The sequence below is a fragment of the Penicillium chrysogenum genome (genome assembly GCF_028827035.1).
Source record: "Penicillium chrysogenum strain IBT 35668 chromosome Unknown utg000001l_segment0_segment0, whole genome shotgun sequence".
Classification (NCBI taxonomy): Eukaryota; Fungi; Ascomycota; class Eurotiomycetes; order Eurotiales; family Aspergillaceae; genus Penicillium; species Penicillium chrysogenum.
The window spans coordinates 2,974,820-2,998,348 of record NW_026622749.1 but is presented as its reverse complement, the minus strand read 5'-3'; the positions used below and the strand labels follow the sequence as shown (position 1 = coordinate 2,998,348).

At 49.6% G+C, this 23,529-nt stretch overlaps 9 protein-coding genes across 9 annotated transcripts; 6 read left to right on the top strand and 3 right to left on the bottom strand.

Moving 5' to 3' along the window:
- Nucleotides 1–1,584: 1,584 nt before the first annotated feature.
- N7489_001198 (uncharacterized protein) lies at nt 1,585–2,841 on the top strand (the record flags this gene model as incomplete). The annotated part of the gene is made up of 2 exons (XM_056706953.1): nt 1,585–1,672; nt 2,162–2,841. 2 exons carry the CDS (start codon nt 1,585–1,587, stop codon nt 2,839–2,841), a joined length of 768 nt encoding a protein of 255 aa, XP_056571255.1.
- A 283-nt stretch (nt 2,842–3,124) lies between these two features.
- Nucleotides 3,125–3,395, top strand: N7489_001197 (uncharacterized protein; the record flags this gene model as incomplete). The annotated part of the gene is made up of 2 exons (XM_056706952.1): nt 3,125–3,285; nt 3,314–3,395. 2 exons carry the CDS (start codon nt 3,125–3,127, stop codon nt 3,393–3,395), a joined length of 243 nt encoding a protein of 80 aa, XP_056571254.1.
- Nucleotides 3,396–5,275: 1,880 nt separating this feature from the next.
- On the bottom strand, nt 5,276–7,352 carry N7489_001196 (uncharacterized protein; the record flags this gene model as incomplete). Its single annotated transcript, XM_056706951.1, has 3 exons — nt 5,276–5,858; nt 5,917–6,995; nt 7,047–7,352. 3 exons carry the CDS (start codon nt 7,350–7,352, stop codon nt 5,276–5,278), a joined length of 1,968 nt encoding a protein of 655 aa, XP_056571253.1.
- Nucleotides 7,353–8,499: 1,147 nt separating this feature from the next.
- N7489_001195 (MFS transporter) lies at nt 8,500–10,329 on the top strand (the record flags this gene model as incomplete). Its single annotated transcript, XM_056706950.1, has 3 exons — nt 8,500–9,558; nt 9,609–10,015; nt 10,071–10,329. The coding sequence occupies 3 exons, from the start codon at nt 8,500–8,502 to the stop codon at nt 10,327–10,329; spliced, it is 1,725 nt and encodes a 574-aa protein (XP_056571252.1).
- A 2,787-nt stretch (nt 10,330–13,116) lies between these two features.
- On the top strand, nt 13,117–15,002 carry N7489_001194 (NCS2 family permease; the record flags this gene model as incomplete). The annotated part of the gene is made up of 3 exons (XM_056706949.1): nt 13,117–13,206; nt 13,279–14,199; nt 14,253–15,002. 3 exons carry the CDS (start codon nt 13,117–13,119, stop codon nt 15,000–15,002), a joined length of 1,761 nt encoding a protein of 586 aa, XP_056571251.1.
- A 1,000-nt stretch (nt 15,003–16,002) lies between these two features.
- On the top strand, nt 16,003–17,160 carry N7489_001193 (serine hydrolase domain-containing protein; the record flags this gene model as incomplete). The annotated part of the gene is made up of 1 exon (XM_056706948.1): nt 16,003–17,160. One exon carries the CDS (start codon nt 16,003–16,005, stop codon nt 17,158–17,160), a length of 1,158 nt encoding a protein of 385 aa, XP_056571250.1.
- A 174-nt stretch (nt 17,161–17,334) lies between these two features.
- N7489_001192 (uncharacterized protein) lies at nt 17,335–18,529 on the bottom strand (the record flags this gene model as incomplete). The annotated part of the gene is made up of 2 exons (XM_056706947.1): nt 17,335–18,136; nt 18,198–18,529. 2 exons carry the CDS (start codon nt 18,527–18,529, stop codon nt 17,335–17,337), a joined length of 1,134 nt encoding a protein of 377 aa, XP_056571249.1.
- A 330-nt stretch (nt 18,530–18,859) lies between these two features.
- Nucleotides 18,860–20,684, top strand: N7489_001191 (F-box protein; the record flags this gene model as incomplete). The annotated part of the gene is made up of 3 exons (XM_056706946.1): nt 18,860–19,562; nt 19,635–20,274; nt 20,363–20,684. 3 exons carry the CDS (start codon nt 18,860–18,862, stop codon nt 20,682–20,684), a joined length of 1,665 nt encoding a protein of 554 aa, XP_056571248.1.
- Nucleotides 20,685–20,857: 173 nt separating this feature from the next.
- Nucleotides 20,858–22,800, bottom strand: N7489_001190 (aminoglycoside phosphotransferase family protein; the record flags this gene model as incomplete). The annotated part of the gene is made up of 5 exons (XM_056706945.1): nt 20,858–21,688; nt 21,810–21,980; nt 22,086–22,238; nt 22,291–22,445; nt 22,533–22,800. The coding sequence occupies 5 exons, from the start codon at nt 22,798–22,800 to the stop codon at nt 20,858–20,860; spliced, it is 1,578 nt and encodes a 525-aa protein (XP_056571247.1).
- Nucleotides 22,801–23,529: the final 729 nt, after the last annotated feature.

Below are 23,529 nucleotides of genomic sequence, written 5' to 3'. Positions count from 1 at the left end.
GTACCTTGCATCGTGTCTAATTGACCTCCAAGTTGAGACAGGGTCCCGATTTGATTGGATTCCCGGCGCTTCTCTACCATGGCTATAGTTGCAAACAACAGATGCCAGAAGAGAAGATCCGCAGAGCTCCGATATCTACGAGCCATGTACGGGCATATGCTGAGCTGCAAGGTCGATTTACTTTGACCACTTTGACCAATCGCTATTTACACAAATTGTGCATGCAAGAAATAAGCTCAGGTGTTCAAAAGCGTTGAAATAACTGGATGCGGCAGAACAAGCCATTGCTCACAAACGAGAAAGTTTGGACAACCCTAGGGCCGTACCGATACCGCTGCGTCACTTATCAATCATGGTCTACACTCGGCTCGTCGGGTGCATGGAGTCGACTCGATTCAGAGTCGCAGGGGCGTTTTTCTTTAGATAGCGCCCAAATTTTCTATCATAAACAGGGGTAGGTCTTTGGCCTTGTAGTAGACTTGGGTAATGCTAGTCCTTGTTAATCCAAATAACCAACCACAGCATATTGTTTCTAGCAATGACTTTGTGCGCATCATACCTCTGAAACTGTGTTTTGACGTCATATCTAGTAGCAACAACAGTCAAGTCTGCGATCGATCTATGGAGAAGTCCGAAAGGGCACTATTCTCTTTGACTTCAGTTGGAGTAATTACGGGAACAGTTACCAGTTGATTTGGATGTTCACACCCGAGGACACGACGATCTATATTTATAAAACTTATGCCTGAGGCACCAACATATTTGCCTTCCTAAAGAGGAAACAGAACGATCTCGCCAGCGCAGATCGTGATGGGAAAGATTTCTATTTGATTACCTGCTGTTATGAACCCTGCAACGTCGTATCCTTGGATTCGTCGAGATTCATGTTCTAAAATGGTACTCCGTACCCCGATAGACTCTAATAATGGGGCCCTATATGGAGTATTGATCGTCTCTCGCTGCAACCAAAACAGATGTGAGTTGTTATTATGATAATTACCGTTGTACTTAGGTAAGGGGAACCTGCCCAGGTGGGAAATTACCCCCTGGTCAGCAATTCGACTCGATGCCACCAAGCATTCTTGGTCCGCAACTCTTGGCGCTCGGTGTTCTTTTCCTTCTGATGAAGACTGCCTGGGTCTATGAAAGACATGAAAGACCAAAGAAAACAACAAACTCATTATGTGCGGCCTTCCAGATATTACCATTCATCTTTGACTTCCTCGACAATAAAACAATACTGGCAATACAATGACGGTTTTGAATTTTTCGAATGCTCATCACCTCGTATTCGGCCCATAGGGCACCAATCACCATTCTCCACAGACTAGATGGGTGCCAGCCCAGATTCCAATTTCCATTTTTCGCAACATGTGGACAGAAATAGCCTAAGTAACTGGATTTAGACTATGATCTGACAGGGATGTTACGAAGTATGAGCTCACGGCTGCAACACCCCGTATTCTCACAAATGGTCAGCCATCGGGTGGCAGATACATGTGGAGTTGCATGGTGTCTTCACGACATACAGCCGCTGCATGGAGATCGCAAATATCTCTCCATCTTATCCAGAATCGGTTTTAAATGGTGACTGTTCTGTGGGATGACCGCGTGAAGAAGTTCGATTCTCCTGCGACCCACGCGACTAATCCATACCGGAGCGATCAGCGCAGTACGACCCAGGAGATGCGCTCGAGACCGTGTTCATCTGCATTCTAAGTTAGCTCCTTGGTCTTCACCCGTATGTTCCCCCACTGAGTATTGATCGACCGTTGCAGTCATTTTAGGGTCCAAAACTGGGAGATTTAACTGGCTCCAGACATTGGCTAGAAGAAACCCCACCAAGGACGAGGCTCATTTCAATACGAGGTTTATTCTTCAAATTCAATCATAATCAGAGTCCCTGCGCCCTGTATAATACTGACATCTCCCCCCTTCCGCACATTTAGCAGCTTGAAAACTCCAATCTCATCGCATCTCATTTTCTCACTCTTTTTTGCTTGGATTTATCATTCAAAAGAACATCGCCATGATGTTACCACTATACGCACTCTGGGTACTTCCCCTGGCGCACGCATGGACCTTCAGCTACACCAATGCAACCGACGATACTGAAATCGCCCGCGGCCAAAAGGCGCAGAACTGCACAAATTCCCCCTAGGTAAAGACAAGCCGTTTTCCTGGGATCCTGAGGGAAGTAGTCTCTGTGTCTCAATATACCGCGACACCAAGTGTGATTCAAGGGCAGGATACTCATGCGGAGCATGGAGGAAGAGCGCCAGCGATGACTTTTCGGCCTTCGACGTGAAGCTTGAGCGGGAAATTATCAGCGAAGACCAATCCACGACCGTCGTTTCAACATCGTCTACATCGGCGACATCCACATCCACATCTTCATCTGCGTCCCCGACATCCGCTTCCGCAACCGCAACCCCCACCGAGTCCGCCGCAGCCTCTGCAGACAGCGCCGACAGCGGCTCCTCTAACACGGCACTATCCGGCGGTGCTATCGCCGGTGTCGTGGTTGGTGTCGTAGCTGGTGTCGCCATTATTGTCGCATTAGTTGTCATCTTCATGCGAAAGAGGAACAAGAAGATTCTCGCTGCTGCTAACCAGCATGGTGGATACGGGCCCCATGAGGCGGATGCTACTGGATCGTCAGTCAGTGGTACTACGGCGGTTACAGAGAAAGTATCAGACACAGCTCCGCGCCCATTCAGACCTCCCCCTGGGTCTCACGTTGTTGAGTTGGTTGGTGATGAAGGGAGTGCTGAGCTGGGCAGCAGCCCAATCAGTGAGATGGATGGGAGCAGCGTCAAGCGCGGTTTTAATCGGTTCTAAAGTCTCTTGTGTTGGTGTTTTTCTTTCTGTTAGCTGAAGTTGCTTGCCTGTATCGAGGTGTGCTTGGTCTAGTTCTTTTAATAGCGAGCGAGTTCTGGGGGTCTTTTTCTTGCGACTTGATGTCGATATACCAGCCCTGTGTTTGGAATGACTAATATTTGTCGATGTATGTATTATCTATCTATAAATACACAAATAGCGATATGAGAATGTTCGGTATGGTCAATATGGTCATTCCATGAAGGTATTGTATACTGGAGCGGCGTGATGTATCCCGGCCAAGATGGAATCTAACACCCTATCCTTCGAACTTAGTAATGGAACTTACTTTAAGCGACGAAACATCGAGGTGAAGAAGTACCTGATTGCCGCATTCCCGACTCAAGGCAAGTCCCTCGCCTCCCATTTTCATCTCGCGAATGAGTTACGATCGGAGGTTTCAAGGTGTATTACCATCATGCAAGTAGTCTAGGTATGCTGGGTACGCCAAGCAATTCCATGAGGTATCGGACATTGACGTCCGGTTGATGGCGGTCCGCAAATCCTCTCTATAACTCCGCGGCGCTACAACACGTCCGAAAGACCTACCTGCGACGACGACTCCGATCACACGCTGGATCTGTCCTGTGGTTTTCGGAAGGCCCTGAGCAGGCCATTGTCGTCGAAGTCTAGTGGTGATTATCGTAGGAGTTGTTTATTTGAGAGGCCTTTGGCTGCTATATAGGCAACTTGATCTGGCAGAGGCCAGGGGAGAGAGAGAATAAGGTTGAATTCTCTATCTGGGTGAGGCCAGCTAATATACTAGCTAGCAAGCATGTGAAGCCTGGCACCTGACAAACCAGGTAGCAACCCAGGCATCTGTCTGGCTGTCATACAAGTTCGTCGGATAGGCGCACGCCTTGTCTTGGGAGGGTTCGATGTGCGTACCAGACGTAGGTTCATACGACCCGGGGACGCAGACGACAGAGAGGTGGTGAGGTGGATTGTCGCGATGTCATCAGTGTATGCAACTGGCGTCAAGTTGACTGTCGCAGCCTTAATCATGTGACGGATCTTACGAACGACCCATACTATACAAGAGACTTCGAGCTCCATCGCCTAGTAGCCTTTCTCGGCTGGCGTTAAGAGGCGACTTGGGAACATGATCGGTTCCATACTATAGACGGGGAGATGATGCCCGTCGTTGTAGCCCATTAACCCCACATGTGCGTTCCTGTTCATCACTGCCAGACGCCTGGTAGCTCCCGGGATATTGTCACCGCCGCACAAGCCGTATTGTGGTCTCGATGGCCTTGACGACGTGACGTTTTTGGTCCCGGCATGTTGTCGATGTCCACTGGGCTCTCGAATCCAAAAGTGTGTTGAAAAGGTTGTGCGGGACTTAGGATGTCAGGTTGCGAAGTTGCCAACAACGCTCGACGGCTTTCCCAACTCGCCGGAGCGGCCATCAACAGCACCGGCGATTCCGGAACACACAACAACAGCACCAGAGACGGAAGAAAAAGACAATATAAAGATTATAAGGGAGGTCCAGAGACGGGTCGATTGAAGACACTGAGCACAATGATGTGATTACCGGTGTAGGGTGTCCGCCCTGTGATGATAGTCCGTTATATCGTTGTAGGAGGTGTTGCCGATGTCGTACATTCGAAAAGGTCCGACAAAGATAGATTTCCAGGTTCATGGATAGAGTAGGCTTCAATTTAGCCAAGGAACTGATGCCAGTCAATTATTGACTGGATTTAGCAAATTTTCTGAACCTCTTCGGGTCCCGGAGGATTCTCGCTGTCAAATGATGGCCGTATCGATTTCCGATCTCTGCAGTGAGATCCCACCCAGAAAGATAAGTAGAATGAGTGAACTTTCCCTGTATCTGCCTTTCTGGATGTATTGGATGGAGAATCTGAACATGCTCTTGGTATGGGACATGGAACCCGACATCGAGCCATTTATTTGTCGATGTTCACACTGGCCTTGGGGGTGGTTGTTGGAAAACCCCGCGTGTGCTGGTGAGAGATTGTTGGGGAGAAGAGAAGGAGAATGCTCAACGACTGGAGATACCAGCCGGGGGCAGAAAGCCCCGTGATTTTGTTGTTAGGTTGGAGACACGCACATCAGTTGGCCTCTTATGCGGCCTTATGATGCCCACGCCTCTTTATAGCTTACTCTTTCAACTATCTTTTCAAATATCTCAACTGCTCCTAGATGTCTTTGGTTTAGATACTTTATCCCTTATTAGTATTATGGCTAGGAGATCTAAATAAGGTACCTAAAACATAACTCATTGTTGGTCTATGCGGAGGGAAAAAGCTCATTAAGTCATTCCAACAATATCTCATACCCAAGCCAAGGTCGGCGCACCCCAATGGTCCTTCCAAGGTTGAGAGTGCCAATTCTTAGACATCTACAGCATTGCACCACATATATCTATTATTCAATAATATAGTCTTCCCTTCACCGAACCAGGAGGAACATCTTGTGCCACGGTGGTCAAAGCAATACACCCAACGTCAGCTTCAGGTTGAACATCTCCAAGCCATAATTTCGTGTCTCGCATATTCTTCGACCATTCGTCTGAAGACCATGTGGAAGACCCGACAATCCCTTCAGTCTTATTTTGCAACAGGGCAACGGAGATCGATCCTAGAAGGTCGGGAGCGATCGTTATAATATGGAGATATGCGCCCACTAGTGCAAAGCAGAAGATCACCACCGAGGAAATAATGAGGACGGCGAGCCATGGACGGTTACATCTGACAATATTTTGGAAATGCGTATTGTGGGCAGTGAATTTGACGGGTGTATCCTTGATTGGACTTGTTTTCCGTGTAATTGCCGTCAGGTTGACAGAGCCCGTGAATGCCGAGGGACTGATACCGAGGTAGAGCACGGAATTGAAGAGCTGCGATAGACGAGTGCCAAAGACTTTCGGTGTCGTGGTCTCAGGCGACATGAGGTTCTCGCCGAAGAAGTTTCCAACAGCATGAAAAGGGTCGATAAAATATCCAATTAGGGGGCTGTAGACCACCGTTCTGCTCGATGTGGGGAAATAGGGTAGTGAGGATATACAAGAACCCTGCATTATATCGTATGGGTAGCTTGGGATCTGCACCCAAATTGACATCGAATATAGTCCAGTTTTTGTGGAAATGTGATTTATCCACCGACCGCCGAGCGGAGGACAAGTTGCAAGTGTTTGTAGACTGATTCCCGTCTAAGCTCTCGCATGTCACGTTGGATTCGACATAGGTCGTGCTGATGTCGCATATGGCCCGTGTGATGGGGGATCGATGCTCGTCAGGGCCTGCATAACCACGATCGAACGATTCCCATATCAGCTTGCGGGCATTCCGAGTCCTCGTCAGTGATGCATTGAGTGAGTTCGAACACGGCTCCGAGATGGCGAGCTGGAACTGGGATCCACCCCAAGCGCTCGTCCAGCTGCAATCGTCGCCATTACCCGGGGATGGAGCGTCTGGGCCGGTGAAATTGGTGAGGTTCATATTGTGTAATGTGTCGAAGACGGGACAGGAGATGGATAGATACGAGCCGGGGAGGGTAAATGATGTGTTACCGGAGCTGGGCAAGTCAATCACCGGCACACCGACAAGAGACGCGTACGTCAAGTCATCGTTTTGGGGTAGATCCATCCACCCTGTACTGTTTTTCTCAAGATTCTCGATCACAGGAAACCGGATGTTGCCCCAAAGATCTTGGTTACGGGTTGCAAGTAGCGAGGCTGCGGACAGAGAAGCAGTCATAGGATTGGCGACTGATGTTACGGCTTCCGATACTCCTTGCCCGTAGCCATACTGGTACTGGGTGAAGGTATCCAAAGTCGTCAACTCGACCTCGTTAACTGGGTAACTCGGGACGATGGAAATTACTCGGAGAGACGCCTGGCTACCCAACGGAGACAGGCACCACAGCAAGACGGTAAATATCGCGGCGAAGTTCACAGCACGGAGTCTAATGTGAGTCAGAAAAGCTCCTGTGATAGTCTGGCTGCCGAGACATTGCTCTACTAGCCCGATCGTTGCTCCTCGAGTAGTCTGGATGCGCCATGATGCAATACTTTTTATGCTGCTACCAGCAATGGCAGCGAAAAGGACTGGGAATACAGTGGGCGCCTTTGAGAGGAAATGTGGAGTCAGCTAGGTTTGACAACATTGAGGATGAAAGTAGGATCGACCGGGGCAGCTAACATATTGAGAGACCTCGAATAGTTTAGCCCCCATGGAGTCTGGGCCTGCTGGTTGTCCATCGATACAACGAACCCATATCCCGAACACGGCGAAGAGTGAGGCTACAATGGCAAGAATCAAGTCCCATATCAGACGAGAAATTCTATCCACCTGAGAGAGCTTGAGGGGCTGCGGTTGGAGCTTCTGCTCGTCGACCCCGGGAAGCTCGATTGTTGTATAATATTGGAATTCTGATGATGGCCTTGGATTCGAGTAGCTTTCCTCCACTGGTACAGCGCCGTAGGGGGTGTGCTTTGATTGTCTCATCTCGTGGGTTTTTTGATCCTCAGTTTCAGCAACAGCGACAGGCCGGGGCCCTTCTTAGTTTAAGCTGCAGCTACTGCGCACTGAGTACGGAGTACACAGCCCGTCTTTATGCAGGATAAATAAGCGTTAATTTATAAGGCGAGCGCTAAGGATCTGGACCTTCGTGGGTGGAATCGAGGCAAAGCATTGGATGGTTCGCAATTGGGCCCCGGGCAATCCTCTCCTGGTCGGGCGAGGCTAAATATGCATTTGCCCATCATTGCCATTTACTGGTGCTGCTCCTGTTCCTATTTGCAGCTGATTGGGTATGAGCCTTATAACCAGCCCCCTTAAACCGGGGGCTCCCCTTGCCCCAAAAGGTTAATTCATTCAGCCTTTGTCACACACTGCAGTTGCCCGGACCTTGGGGAGGGGAAAATCATCCGTTTCAGGTATCATGCAGGGGGCTAAATATGGAAGAAATTGATGAGTAAATCAAAAGGCTGATCTCACTCCATTACTCTACTCGGTACGGAGACGAAATGTTTATCTGCAACGAGATTTTTATGCTGGCTGATATTGGCACTCAATTTGACGAATAACATTCCAAGTGCATTTCAGTAGAAGGGCTTCGCCCGGGTGAAACTGATTAGTAAATCGAAACGGAGGCCTGGACTACCTACGTATCTATTCTAGCCGTCTTGAGAATGATCATTTCCGTCGGACAATGGTCCAGTCCGATGTTGCAGAAAATGCCTGTGCAATTTAGGAATTCCCATCACCACCCTTCTACCTGCCTTGAACACCGATAGTCTACATACTTTCTCAAGATGCTACTCTTCTATTCTAACAGCCAATCCCAATAGTTATGTAGTTTTAGCATGCGTATTTTTTGGACATAGAATCTAGGTAGTTCATAACTGTCAAATAGACTTAATGTGTCTCCACAGACCAGACCATGGTTTGCGACCGGGACGTATTACCGTGTTGGGACGTCACTGGTTCTATGACCGGGGAAAGCAATCGATGACGCAGTGGGTTACCTAGGTACCATCAAAGTGATGAAAATAGTCGTCTGATCCATAGAAACAAGATGAAGCCTTAGCTTTATCAATTGCTATGTCTATTATCCATATTCCTAGATACCCAGTACATTGAACAGCTCAGCATGTCGCACAGTCCACACGATACTAGCACTAGTGAAAGCGATGATCTCAGTCACATCACGACGGGGGTCGATCGTCGTCTATCGGAAATTGGGCCCATGCGCCCAGAGAGCATCAATCGCCGCCAAAGCAACCTGAACGACGTCGAGCTAGAACGAATCAACACCTATCGACTCCAACATCGCTCAACTGTCGGCTCCGGCATAGGAATCACACCGCGCGAGCAATGGCTCCCCTTGGGAGCTGGCAAGCCTCATCCCCCACCTCTCCCAGATCCGGAAGAATATATAGTCGAGTTCAACGATGCGAACGATCCTCTGCACCCCCAGAACTGGTCCCTCGGACGCAAAATCTGTATATCTGCGACCTTAGCATACACAACTTTCGTTTCGTCTTTCGCCAGTGCCATATACTCCTCCGCCGTAGGAGAAATTAGTGTTAATTTTGACATCAGCACGGAAGTCGCTGTCCTCGGCGTAACCCTGTATGTTCTGGGATTCGCTTCGGGGCCGACAGTATGGGCGCCAGCAAGTGAGCTCATTGGGAGAAGATGGCCGATCTGCATTGGCATGTTCGGGTACTCCATCTTCGCCGTTGCATCAGCGACCAGCAAGGACGTTCAGACCTTGATGTTGACGAGGTTCTTTTCCGGCTTTTTCTCTGCTAGTCCGATCGCTATCGTTCCCGCCGTATTTGCAGATATTTGGAATAACCAGACGCGGGGCGTGGCGGTCGCTATGTTCGCCATGGCTGTATTCGTGGGGCCTTTCGCGTCTCCGTTCACTGGTGGCTTCATCACAATGTCTTATCTGGGATGGAGGTGGACCATGTACATCTCGTCCATTATGGGATGGCTGGCCACTGGCCTTTGTCTTATTTTCCTGAAAGAGACATATGCGCCCTCTGTCCTGGTGGAAAAGGCAGGCATCCTGCGACGACAGACACGCAATTGGGGAATCCGCGCGCGACAAGAAGAGATCGAGGTTGATTGGGGCGAGCTGATCACGAATAATTTCAGTAGGCCATTCCGTATGCTTTTCACCGAGCCAATTGTTTTCCTGGTAAGCCGTGCGTGAATATTTCGTACTGAGTCGTGCTAACGTTCCTTCAGATCTCCCTCTGGATGAGTTTTGTGTATGGCCTGATGTATGCACTTCTCGGTGCCTACCCCGTTGTCTTCCAAGGGATCCATGGAATGAACCTTGGTGTTGGAGGACTCCCTTTCATCGGATTGATTATTGGCGAGTTCCTAGCTGGCGCCTATGTCCTTTTCGACCAAAGGTCATATATCAAAAAGCTAACAGCCAACAATAACATCCCGGTCGCGGAATGGAGGCTTCCTCCCGCCATCTTTGGGGGTATTTGCTTCTGTGTCGGGCTCTTCTGGTATGGATGGACTGGATGGACAAAGTCAATCCATTGGATGGCCCCAACCGCCAGCGGAGTCGTGACTGGATTCGGCATCTATGTTATCTTCCTGCAATGCTTCAACTATTTGATTGACTCGTACTTGACATTGTAAGCCGTTTGATTTGCCCTTTTCCATGGAACGTCATATTGACTTTGAAACCAGTGCCGCATCTGTGTTTGCTGCGAATACCATTATTCGTTCAGCGGTGGGAGCTGCATTCCCCCTGTTCTCAAAGCAGATGTTCGTCAATTTGGGTGTACAGTGGGCTGGCACACTTCTCGGGTGTCTCGCACTCATCATGATCCCGATTCCCTTGGCATTTATCAAATGGGGACCTGCGTTGCGTAAGAAGTCTAAGTTTGCGCCAATCTTAGACCCTTCTCCTGCGGGAAAGTCGGAGAAAGGGGACGGGTCTGTTTAGGCGTGACGTTTGTGTTTTGTATACTATACATATAATTCGCCTGGTACTGATAATGAATCGATGGACATCTGAGCATTGTAGGTTTCGATCACTGGACTTATTCTGTTCCTCATTCACCCAAGAATGGATGAAATAGAAGGTCAGCATAGATCTGCGATCCTATGGAGTCTGCTGTAGCATCGTGGTTGAAGCAGTATATAGAGCTCTGTGCTAGTATTTGAGGGGTCTGCCTTGGTGATTTTCAAGGTGACGTCCTTTTGTAGCTCAGAAAGCACTATGCAAGACCGGAATGCCATGATTGACTTCCCAAAGAAAGGCTGTGAACCAACCTTAGGTCTCTTGCGAGCCATACTGTCCAAGATGTGCCGTAGTCCCATTTCCCAATGACCTGATACCGCTCATGGAAGATGTCGCCCAGATGTACTGGATGATAACCTCCCGTGCGGTAGTCCTCGATGGGCTCAACGTCGTGGATTCTCTCGAAGTGGCGCGTAGTCAATAGATGGGAGAAATGCTGCGATATGTCGAGACAAGAGGGAACTGGGTAAATTGATCCTAGTTATCATGTTCACACTTCCGACATGCACATTATACTACGTCAAAGAGCGGTGAATCAACACATGAATACAACGCACCTCTATGACGTGTTTTCTCTACGTACGTACCTCTATGTAGGGGATTTCCTCTGCCGGGTGGGGCTCTCCCATCTGAGCGCCGCTGGTATGAGGACGCTCAGAGTCAGGGTCATTTAATAGTTTCTGCCGGACTTAGGGTCACTGATCACTCGGTGAGACCCCAATATTAGGTATGACTTGGGTCTGAACCCAGCACTGGTTCTTGCTTGTATGCGATGCAGTATATACTGGGTACCCACCACGCATAAAGACTATGGACCGCGGGAGGTCTCTGGCTCTTCCAGCTGATAAGTCTCCCCAGCTGTATAGTCGTCACGTGGGACCAACGGTCGTGACAAAGCCCGTTCTTCATCATCTGACCTGGAGAAGCCTTCTAAGGCTGCAGCTTCTGCCTTGTCGTACGGCGTGTCACAGCCGACCGACAGCAGCGGTGGGTAGTAGCGACGGTAGGAGAACCAGGTCAGGAGTCATAGCACCTCGTCTGTGCGGATGGATCTGGCTGTGATAAGCGAATACGCTGCACGGACTAGCTGGCCCCCTTCTGGTACGGCACCAGTCCAAGTATCTCTTGGATCAAGACAACTAAAGAAGCTGGCCCGGTGACCGTCCACTGACTACCTACACGCAAGCACCCCAACCTCAATGTTGCACCGCTTGTTCACCATGGCTACAGCTCAGGCTTGCCGGTATTGATTTGATGTAGGCCTTTTGCTTGAATGCAACAGTGAGATCTCATTTGATGTTCAGGCATTCCATCTACGGGACGCTACTTCTAGCCCCAAGAAGAGCGCGCCGGGCCCGTTGAACCTCGAGCCCATTTCAAGGCTGCACTACCTCAAGCTGTTCATCCTTGTGCCATGACTACCCCAACTAACCTGAATGGGCAAGACGTTTCAAGCCGACCAACCTGGTACATTGACATATGAGATTGTTTCAGGGACTTGCTGAGTATAAGTAGGGGATTGGAATTCGAGCTGCGACTACTGCGAGCTGGTAGTTGTGCTGGTCCTCATCTCATAGCCTTCATACTCGATTTCCTCATTGGATTTGTGAATCTCATGACGAAGCTCCAGCGCCAGCTCCATCGTTATTGTACTCTGCTTTCGCAATCCAAAAAGCGGTAAGGTCTGAGCACTAAAACGGAAGGAGGCTAAGAAGTGGTAGAGAAGATCCCCTACCTACGTATGCATGTATACTCCAAAATACATCGAAGAAATCAATACATGACGATTAGACGAATGGACTTTCTGGTGCCTCGTAGTTGTTCTTGATGTCTTCATAATTCTCGTATCTCATTCACTGCCTCAATGGTTTAGGCCGGCTGTTTGTTTTTCCGGGAAGACCACGCCCGTCCACGGGTGCTATTCAGTGGTGTAAGCACCTGGACGAACCTTGGAAGTAAAGCTGTCAGACCGAACGAATCCGATAGTTATCTGCGGGCGAGATTTGTCGATGGTCCACGATCGGATATGGCCGCCCCAGATATACCAGAGCAATGAGACTGGAGATAATTGAATATGGCCCGGTGCAAGCGATTTGTCCTTATATGATCGGCTTACTCCGTTATCACATTCCCACAGTCCCACATTCCCAAGGGTCCACATGCAACACACACGACACAAAACTGATAAGATCGAGCTCACGAGGACTGAGCGCACCGGGATCTTGGCATTGCAGGGATTTGTGCAATTCTGAAGGAGTAAGGGTCTCGTTCTTGAACATGCCATTTTGAATTTTTCATTTGAAGTGACTCTAGAGTCGGCATAATATCTGTCTCTTTGTTTTCCGTCGGTTTCCCGAGTCTTGACCCATGAACGACCCTTCATAAAAATTCCTGTCGGCAAACTGACAGCCAATGAGCCAATGAGATTTTCTACGCGGCATCTCACGGGTGAAATGCGACCCGCCTAAGCCGCCAAGGGCCAAACTGGCCGAAGATAGCTGTCATTGGAGGCGAACTTTTTTTTTTTTTTTTTCCTTATCAGCAAGATGTGGTTGGCCGAGAGACCTTGAGATTTGCCTATTTCTTCCTTCAAAACCTATATTCTACAACTCCCACTGCAGGAACAGCTTTTAAATACTGCGTCTCAAGGACGACAGCGTCTTCGGATTTCGCTGTATCCACCGCACACGACCGTGCTCCTCTCTCGCAATGGGTTTAGGTAATTGGGTCCACGACACCAACCTGCGGGTTGCCCGCAGTCCCGTGGGGAAATGGTTTCGTCTGGAGGGCTCCGGCCATGTAAGTCATACTACACTATATACGTGTGATCGCACGGCCAATACCGAATATGAGACTGAACCATAGTCTCAGCCTAAAGAGAGGAAGGGCAGCTACTTCTTCACTGAAATCCGCGCCGGCCTCGCCACCTTTTTCGCCATGGCATACATCATCTCCGTCAACAGCAACATCACCTCTCTGACTGGTGGAACTTGCGTCTGCCCCGCAGAAGACATGCAAGATCACTGTGCAAATAACGTCGAGTATGCTATGTGCACGCAAGAAATCAACCGGGATATCGTCACCGCCACCGCCGCCATCGCCGCCCTCTCAACGTTCTGCATGGGTTTATTCGCCAACCTGCCTATCGCGCTCGCACCTGGAATGGGCCTGAACGCATACTTTGCCTACACCGTTGTTGGAGTCCGTGGGAGCGGCATGGTTCCATACTCGACTGCTCTCACGGCCGTCTTCGTGGAAGGATGGGTCTTCTTAGGCTTGACGTTTATCGGTATGCGGCAGTGGCTGGCGCGTGCGCTTCCAAAGTCTATCAAACTCGCAACTGGTGTCGGCATCGGTCTTTACCTCGCATTGATCGGTTTGACCTACAGCGCTGGTATTGGATTGGTCCAGGGTGCCACTGACACTCCCATTGAGTTGGCTGGATGTCTGGAGCAAGATTTCGACAAGGAGACGGGTCTGTGCATGAGCAGCGCGAAGATGCGCAGTCCGACTATGTGGATTGGTATCTTCTGCGGCGGTGTTATGACGGCCTTGCTGATGATGTACCGTATCAAGGGTGCTGTCATTCTCGGCATTTTGTTGGTTTCTATCATCTCCTGGCCTCGCACTACGCCCGTCACTTACTTCCCCTACACCGAACTCGGAACCAGCAAGTTTGATTTCTTCAAGCAAGTTGTCACTTTCCATCCTATCAAGCATACTCTACTCGCTCAGGACTGGAACTTGGCTGGCAAGGGCGGTGAATTTGGACTGGCTTTCATTACATTTTTGGTATGTCCCCAACATCTTATACAGGCAGAAGGTTACGACTAACATTTACGCAGTATGTCGATATCCTAGATACCACAGGTACAATGTACTCCATGGCCCGATTTGCCGGCGCAATCAACGAGGAGACCCAGGATTTCGAGGGCAGCGCCATGGCCTACATGGTTGACGCGATTTCCATCTCGATCGGATCCCTCCTGGGCAGTCCCCCGGTCACAGCATTCGTCGAGTCCGGCGCCGGCATTTCCGAAGGCGGTAAAACCGGCCTGACATCCTGCGTCACCGGCATTGCCTTCTTCATCGCGGTATTCTTCGCCCCGATCTTCGCTTCCATTCCACCCTGGGCCACGGGTTGCACGCTCGTGATTGTCGGTGCGATGATGGCCAAGGCTGCCGCCGATATCAACTGGCGGTACTACGGTGATGCGATCCCTGCGTTCCTCACCATCGCTATCATGCCGTTCACATACAGTATTGCCTATGGTCTGATCGCTGGTATCACCAGCTATATCACGCTCAATGGCTTTGCGTGGTGTCTTGAGAAGATCACTGGTGGTCGCATTGTCCCACCTAACAAGGATGAGTCTGATCCTTGGTCTTGGAAGCTTAAGGGCGGGTTCCTTCCTCCCTGGGTTAACCGTGCTGCTCATGGAAAGAAGGATTTCTGGAAAGATGACGAAGAGTATGCGGAGCGGCGGGTTGCTTCTGGTGAGGCTGTTTCTTTCTCTTCTGCGTCGGAGGAACGGGTGCCTCTTGAGAATGAGAAAGGTCATGAACCTACCGCTGCGCCGATGAAGTCGGCGTAGATACGGAGACTGGGAAAGGGTAGTTGCGGTTGTGGTTTGTTTTTGCATGGCATTATACCGGATGTGTTCATTTTGTATACTCTTTTTTATGTATTTATTGACTTACTATTCACACCTGTCTTTCGGAGGTGTTGTACATGCCACGGAATGAACATATAGTTTTAATATCACATAGTTTTGCGTGTATATAGTGCCACGGTACAGCCTCTGCTAACATGCTATTATGTGCATTAGTCTTGATAGCAGTGGAACTACAATTTCGAGGTGAGGATGGAATAGAAGCATGAAGGTTTATGAGATAGCAGAGATCAATGACGACAACCTATCAGCTTCATGCATGGTCATGCATAATTTCCACTAGAGACGTATAAAAGTGTGGCTCTGCATAAATTAAATGGCTCCGCCATCATTCCTCCATGATTCGTTTAGATGCTAGCGCCAGCATCAAGTGGTCGACGAGACTAGATAAAACCGTCAGGGACCGGCTGCTTCGTGTCCATTTCATTATCACGATGTAGGGCAAAGGAAAGGCTATAATGTTAGGTATTGATCTATTCTTCTTAATTAGCTTATTTTGTCCACTGATACTGGTTATATCTATAGGTAACCCTTTGGTGGGGCAAATACATGTGGCGGAAAGTTGTGATGTATATTTGACAGAGTGTGCACAAGTCCTTGTCGCGGGGTTTAACTCTACAGGGTGTACCTCGGCACGGAGATTGTGAGGATGCATAACTCCGTTCGTGGACACGGGAGTAGGTCCATTGGATGCATTCCAAGGTCAACCTGAGTCAATCCAAGTCAATCCGGGGACGTCCCCACAGTAAGCACTAACATCTTCTAGGGCTAGAAAATCACTAAAATCCGCTTATAAAAAAGCGCAAGGGTCCCATCTAAGTTCCATGGAACACTCACTGCTGAATCAACTGTACAGTCAAAATCTACCGAAAGCTTCAATTATCGCCATCCACCTAAAACCAAGAACCAAACAGTTTTCGCCATGGCCATCGTACAAGGTCCCTGTGACCCCGCATTCAACCGCGTGCGGGATCTTCTCCAAGAAAAACTAACCTCAGGCGAAGAAGTCGGCGCCTCACTCTGCGTCAACATCAACGGAAAGAACGTCCTCGATATCTGGGGCGGCCACGCAAACGCCGCCAAGACACGCTCATGGGAAAAAGACACCCTAACCGTCGTCTTCTCATCTACCAAGGTCGTCACAGCCCTAGCCGCACTAATCCTCGTCGATCGCGGCCTCCTAGACGTCGAAGAGAAAGTGTCAAAGTACTGGCCGGAGTTCGCAGCCAACGGAAAAGAAGACACGAAAGTGTGGCACATCCTCAGCCACGCCTCTGGCCTGCCCCACTGGGACGAGCGGATCCCCATGGAAACCATTTACGACACCAAAGCCTCGACGGACCTGCTCGCTGCGCAGGCTCCGTGGTTCAAGGCTGGCGAAGCGTCCGCTTACCAGCTGATAGACCATGGGCATTTGATCGGTGAGATCGTGCGACGCATTAGCGGGAAGCCGTTGAAGCAGTTCATTGCCGATGAGATTGCCGGTCCGTTGGGCGCGGACTTTAGTCTCGGTGTGGCGGAAGAGGACTGGCCGCGTACGGCGGATATCATTCCTGCTCCGCCTGCGTCTATGCCGGAGATGGACCCGAAAAGCATTGTGGGTAGAGCATTTGGCAATATTACGCTGAAGGCGGAGGATGCGCAGACTCCTGAATACAGAGGTACTGAGATTGGTGCTATCAATGGGTTTGCGAATGCGCGTTCTCTGGCTCGGATTGGGTCAATGGTGTCCCTGAGAGGCACAGTTGATGGGAAGCAGTATCTTGGGCTGAAAACTATCGACCAGATGATCCAGGAACGGATTAGTGGTCTCGATCTGGTGTTGTTCATGAACTTCAGATTCGCGCTCGGCGTTGCCCTGCCGGTGCCGGAGACTATCACCTTCATCCCCGATGGAAATATCTGCTTCTGGGGAGGTTGGGGTGGATCTATGCTGATCATGGATCTGGATCGCCGAATGACTATTGGTTATGCCATGAACAAGATGGAAGCAGGTGTCCTGGGAAATGAGAACGTCAAAGCTTACGTCAATGCGATCTATGAAATTATGGCAGACAAGAAGCCGTCTGTGTCTCTGTGATGTATGAATGTATGATTTTGCTTGCATAAATTGATCTTCAATGGACGTGATTTCCGACGTGTATTAAACGAAGACCGAAACCGTCTAGATATACCCTTCAGTTTATAAATTGACAAAGATATTTATCCATGATAGTCCGAAATTGTATTTTCATCATTGCCCAACCAATTCCCGTCAAGTGGACTTCTTGGCCTTCGAAACCTCCTGCTTATTACCGCCGGTCTCAGTAAAGACGAGCTCATCTCTCTCCCAAATTAACTCTACCGCAGTGCCTGCGGGGCCGACAAGAACTGTCAACAGAGCAGTCTTCACCAAGAGACTGAGCCAAGAGACATTATTGAGCAGCTGCTTGTGAGCAACGGTGTACAGCGAGATCGCCCAAATCAAGACACCCGCAGAACCAATCATATAGTCCCATCGGAGGAAGACATGGACCCCGTCACCGACATTATCAACCGTCAGCCCAGACCAAGGCAGAGGAATTGAGAAAACATTGGCCGGGTGAAGGGAGTCCAAAAAACGGTCTTCAAACAAAACCGGGACTACAACAGTTGCCAAAGAGACGACCAATGTGACCATATGCGACAGAGACGCATTAGCAAACGCAAATGCGTAGACCCAGCGCAAGCTAGACATGGATGCCCGGTGGTTGTTGGAGAAGAAAGGAGACAGAGTAAAGTAGGCGACGGTGGTCAAGATTGACACATACGCGGGCCAGGGGTGCCAGATGGCAATGGCGATCTGCTTTAGGTCCACAGGAATCACAGAGGGAGCGGGCAAGGCCATCGCCACGGTCGGCACCATGTATCCAACGACGAAGACTAACGGCAGAACTGCGAGGACTGCTCGTGGGATGCGGATATTATCTGCATGAGGACGGCGCGCAGTGATCGAGCAGCCCAGCTGGAGAGCACATGTCAATGGGATCCCAAAGGCGAAAGTTAATACTTGAGCGGCGAGGCCAAATATGGTCGGGCTGTATGAGTAGTTAGCTTTTGTTTATTATCCAATATGCTTGTTAATGGGGCATAGCGTACTAAGCGGCTATTGTCCCCGCATTGCCCTTTCTCCAAGATTCCAAGACAATCAGAGTCCAGGTTGCGCCGAAGGTGCCACTAAATCCAACTCCGTGAAGTAGCAGACCAGGGTTGTTGCCATCCAGTGCCGGATAGAAAAATGTGGTCAAAAGAGTCAGTACGTGATCGACTTCCTTGATTCCCGTGTAGACTGTCCGCAAAGGGGCGTCAAAGCTCGGGAGCTTGCCGGACTCAATGGATCTGCGGGCCAGGGCATCGAGGCCGTTGATGTAGGAAAAGTAGAATATGGCGTAGAACACCAATGCGCTCAAAGAAAATAGTATATATCTCATTATGTGAAACTGGTGTACTGGTGTAAAAGCTAGGAACCGATTCAAATCTGGGGAAACCGGGAGGAGTAGCCGGACTTATAAAAAACAGGGCCGATCTGCGCTAAGTCCCATGGGTGTGTGAGACCGAGGTGTCACGAATTCAAGGTTGTGCAACCACTTCCTTGACGATCTTTGATCCTTCCGTTCACATGCATACGAAATGGAGTTCAGTCCCTACCTAGGACCTAGGCCAGCATATTGCATACCAAAATGGGTTTAGCGTTCACCACATCTTCCTCAATCGCCTAACGTATCGGGCATCGACTCCAACCAACTTTCACTTCATCCGCCATGGCTGGATCATTACCGCTCGAAATTCTCCAGGAGATATTTTCCTACCAGCCAGGTCACCTAGCCTCATGCGCTTGTGTCTGCCGGCAATGGCAGGTGGCTGCTGAGAGATTTACCTTCGCCGATCTGCATATCAGTTCGGCAGATCTCGAAGACTTCCAACAGATTTTTCCTATATCCAACTCCGCCGGTCGATGTTTCCACCTCCGAAGTCTACATTTCAAGATCATTATCCCGAAATATAGTATTGCCGCCCGCGCCAAGTATGAAGATCAAGATGATCGCGACAGCAATAACAACGCTTTCACGCAAGCGATTACATCGCTCTTTGAAATTCTGAGCTCATGGCCCGAATACGACCGCTACATGTCACTGCAGATCTACGCCAGGTCTCCAAGCGATTGGCAAGCAGAGCCGGACTGGAATAGACGGCGTGCCCGACTGCGACGAGGCTGTCTTTTCCCAGGGAAGGACCTGCTACAGCGCCGGTATCAGGATTCCTATCTCCAGCTGATGCGGAAGATTGTTCTTCCTGGCGTCAAATGCATTACTTCATTAGACGTGATGGGGTGTGAGAAATTCCGCAACATCGCACCGGGAGCTGTATATGCGATGGTTGTCCGTCTTCCACGGCTGCAGACCGTCACCGCCACACTTCGTGACAAAGCTAGGGATGGTACCGGAATGGGTGATAGTCTTGATGGTAAGTCATATGAACGTCTTCCGTGCACTTTCATTCGTCAAAAATATCAGAAGGCTCTGACAGTTCGAATAGATTTCCCTAGAGTTGCTGCTCGTTGGCCGTCTTCCCTGCGACATTTGCGACTGAGATATGAGCCAACACAACGCTACGGCGAGAGCTACTCACCGCACTCAATCCCAGGCCCAAACTCTCGGTCCCTTGCTTTACACCAAATGACTCAGCGCTTAGAAAGTGTTGACTTAACGGAAACCACGATCGGCCCTGATTTGTTCTGGCCGGTAGATGCCAACAATATCACCCCATTCTGGCCAAATCTTGTCAAACTTACCATAACGTACTCGAATAATTTCCACCCACGGGATGACTCTCTCGATCCAACGGATGACTCTCTCGATCCAACGGATGAACTACTACGAACTGCACTCAAGAGCAAAGAACTTGATGAGTTGAGTATCGCTGCTGGATGTGCTGCTCAAAATATGCCTCGGCTACAGTCCATGGAGATGGATATCATGTTACCCGGCATACCGATCGCTCAGTATTATTTCATATACATTGCAACTCCAGGAAAAGTAAGATGGGAGACCACCTCACAGTTCTACGTATCGAAGAAAGCACAACAGACATGGAATGTTGCGGCTAGCCGTCATGGAAGTTCTCTGCCATCTGTGGAAGTCTGTGCTAGGTTTACTTGTTCCTCCGATTCAAGTTTGTCTTCATGAAAATGGAAGATGTCAAATGGAACCCAGAGGAAAGCAAGAGATTGAAAGTCAAGAAAATTGATTAGGAACCATATGCAGTATAGAAGTCACCCGTCTCACGATCGAACTATACGATGATAGTCTGGTAAGCAAAAATCTCGACGAGCTGAGTCTCGCAGCCGGACGTGCTACTCAGTATATGCATCGGCTAAATTCCATGAACATTGTTATCGGCGTACTCAGCGTGCTGACATCCCATGATTACTTCAGCTACGATGCAAATTTGGGCACAGCGTCGTGGGCGACCACCTCGGAGTTCTACGTATCGAAGGCAACAGAAGAGGCGTGGAATGGTGCGGGTAAGCACTGTGGAGATGAGCCTGCTCCTTGCCCATCAATATCTGGCTCGACATACATTTAAGGCCAGCGATATTTGAGCCAAACCCTGCTGCTCGACCTGCAATCCCTGGATTGACCTACATTCAGGGTTCTGCGCCCGGTACTACATCGCTTGCTTCAACCCAGCCGCCATATGGTGCGGGTTCAAATTTGTTTTATGCCATCTTTTAAGAAGCCCAGACGATGTATCTCGGCCTAAAAGGGGCCTGCTAAATCAGACAGCATATTATCCACATGCAGCTCGTCCCGGTACCCCTCGAACACTTGATCGACCACGTCAGCCAGCCACCGAATCAAGTAGCGAACCGTGTAATGCATCTTGGTGTACTCCCAGTACTCCGGGAAGAAGCCCGCATTCTCCCAGTCGACAATGCCGGTGATATTGCCGTTTTCGGCGAGAATATTCCTAGGATTTAGATCCCCATGTGTAAAGACGATTGCGTGTGAGAGGGCATGCGACTTGGCTGCGCATCTTCGAGTATCATCCGTCATCTCTCTAGTCAGGAAGTTGTGGAAGTCGGCCTCCGTTTGGAAGCGCAAGTTCCCCGACTGGCTGTCCGGGATGCGCCAGTCCAGGATCCCGCCGCCTGCAGAGTTGCAGATTTGAAACTTGCTGACTTGGTTGGGGATCGCTCGCATCTGGGCGATATAGCGTTTAAGGTCAAATACAACGTTTTCCATTTGCTCGTCCGTCATTGCGTGAAGTAAGTGGCCGATTGGAAGGCCTGGAACCCGGGTCATGAGCAAATACGAAGCGTCAGGGGTTTCCAGGACATCAATTGGCCTCGGCGCGGGTATTTGTGTGAATTTCTCCACCATGTCAAGAGCATGAGCCTCCGCCCGACATTGAGTAGCCCAGTGAGCCGGTGCCTTCCGTAGGTACAGCCCCCAAGGTAACCGTTGGACTGTTGGGGAAAGGGATGGTCCGTAGAAATAGGTACCAATCGACAGGAGCTTTTCATAGGTTGCGGCTCGAACAAAACATGGCAAAGCGGTCCATAGTCGCCTGAAGGTAGAAAATAACACCTTGGGCAATAATGGGAATCGAAAATTTTGTGTGACTGAGAGCTGTCAGAAATCATCCCAGGCGAAAACGGGGTATAGACTCACTAGGACGGTCCCGCTGTTGTGTAATGTGCGTCCGTACCTGCATCCATGCCAGTGCGTTGGAAAACAGGGCATGAATCTCAAAACTATCCTTGTGGGGGATTGGGATTTGTTTAGTAGTCTTATCCTCAAGACGCATCATCTCTCCTGATAGAGCAATGGCCATTTCACGCCGAGCGCTGTGACTGGACGGGTTGGTACTGATCATATACTTCGTTTTCAGTCAGTGTGCACTTGTATAGATGGTTCGATGGTGACCTACACTCTGTCTGCGGGGTGAATTCGGCTGGTCCCAGTTTATAGGTTGAAACCTTACCTCGCCTGCCTCCACGAGCTCGAATGCAGAGACTGATGACAGCCAGAGATTATCAAGTCTCTCCATTGACTCTGAGTGCAATGTGAGAATTAAGCGGAGAGATTCCATGGTATCCGTGGACAGAAAAGCGTGGAGCATCTCGGATAGTCGACCCTTATATGTCAACGTCAATAAAGACCATGTGATAGGGAATGAATATACTTACCCCCTCGACTAGATCAGGATTCGTCAACACCCGTGGCGGAACGATGTGCACAATGCGCAGGTCAGAATCATCTGGCCACTTGAACTCTTGTTGTGTGAGAGAACAGCGCCCGCCGTCTCTTTCATATACCAGCCGCTTGCTCTCAGCGGACAGCCCTGTTGCTACAATAGGTCGAACTACGCGCTAGCAAGTTAGGAACAAATGCGAGGGGGACTGTCTGGGTGTATTTATGTCGTGCTTACAAATATTGACTAAATCCTTCCAATCTGAGAGGAATTCCCAAATTGTCTTTTTTGGGGCGGATTGCGAGGTGCCATCAATTGCGGTCTCCCGCAAAAAGTAGCAGGCTGCTTCCTGTGGATCCCGCGCATCTATGAGAAATGCGCCTAGAATAGAACGGTCGGGATGTGGCAGCTCGGTAATAGTCAAGAGGGCTTGGTATTGAGGAGATTGATGGTCCTGGTAGAAGAGCTGGGATGCTGAGTCCTGGATATGGCATGGAACCGCCATGATCAGAGAACTAGGGAGTCACCTAGGACCTAGATGATCAAGTTCTGATAGATATTTAGGGAAAAAGCGAAAGGAAAAGAGAAGGGAATGAGAATGAAAAGAACAAAGGAGGCAGAGCAAGGTGATGAGACGTAAGGCTAAGATGTCTCCAGGGCCCCGGCGTTTGTCTAGTCTGGTCTCCAAGAGATCAACAGGGGTCACATGACAGGTGCATTTGTTAAGTGCTTGACGTACAGGAGCTACCCCATGTACAGCGACACATATAACACAAATGGAAATCTTGGAAGCATTCTGCTTCTGAAAATTTGTGCTGCCACAAGGGAACCTGGCGTTACTGCTGTTTCGGCACACTACCCTACGAAACACCCTTCGGGCACTATTGGCCATAGCCATACTCGCCAGCGCTACATTAAACGATTGATCAACCGCTAAGGACTCTTAACGTTAGAAGTCCAGGTTCCCTTAAGACAGACGACGAATCACCGTGATATGATGGGAAATAGTCTTCACACCTAACTAGTCCACAGTAACTAAGTGGAGTCGCTCCTCAGCTTTTATTCATTGTATTTATTATGAAAACATTTATGTTCTTGGTCGCAGGATATTGTCTTGGTCCATATTTGAAACTCTGCAAGTCTACCAAGGTCTCAACGCTTGAACCCCTTAAAATAGGGATTGGCAATGGTGAGTCCTGTAGAGGTGCGCGATGAAAGTGAAACCAGGACGTAT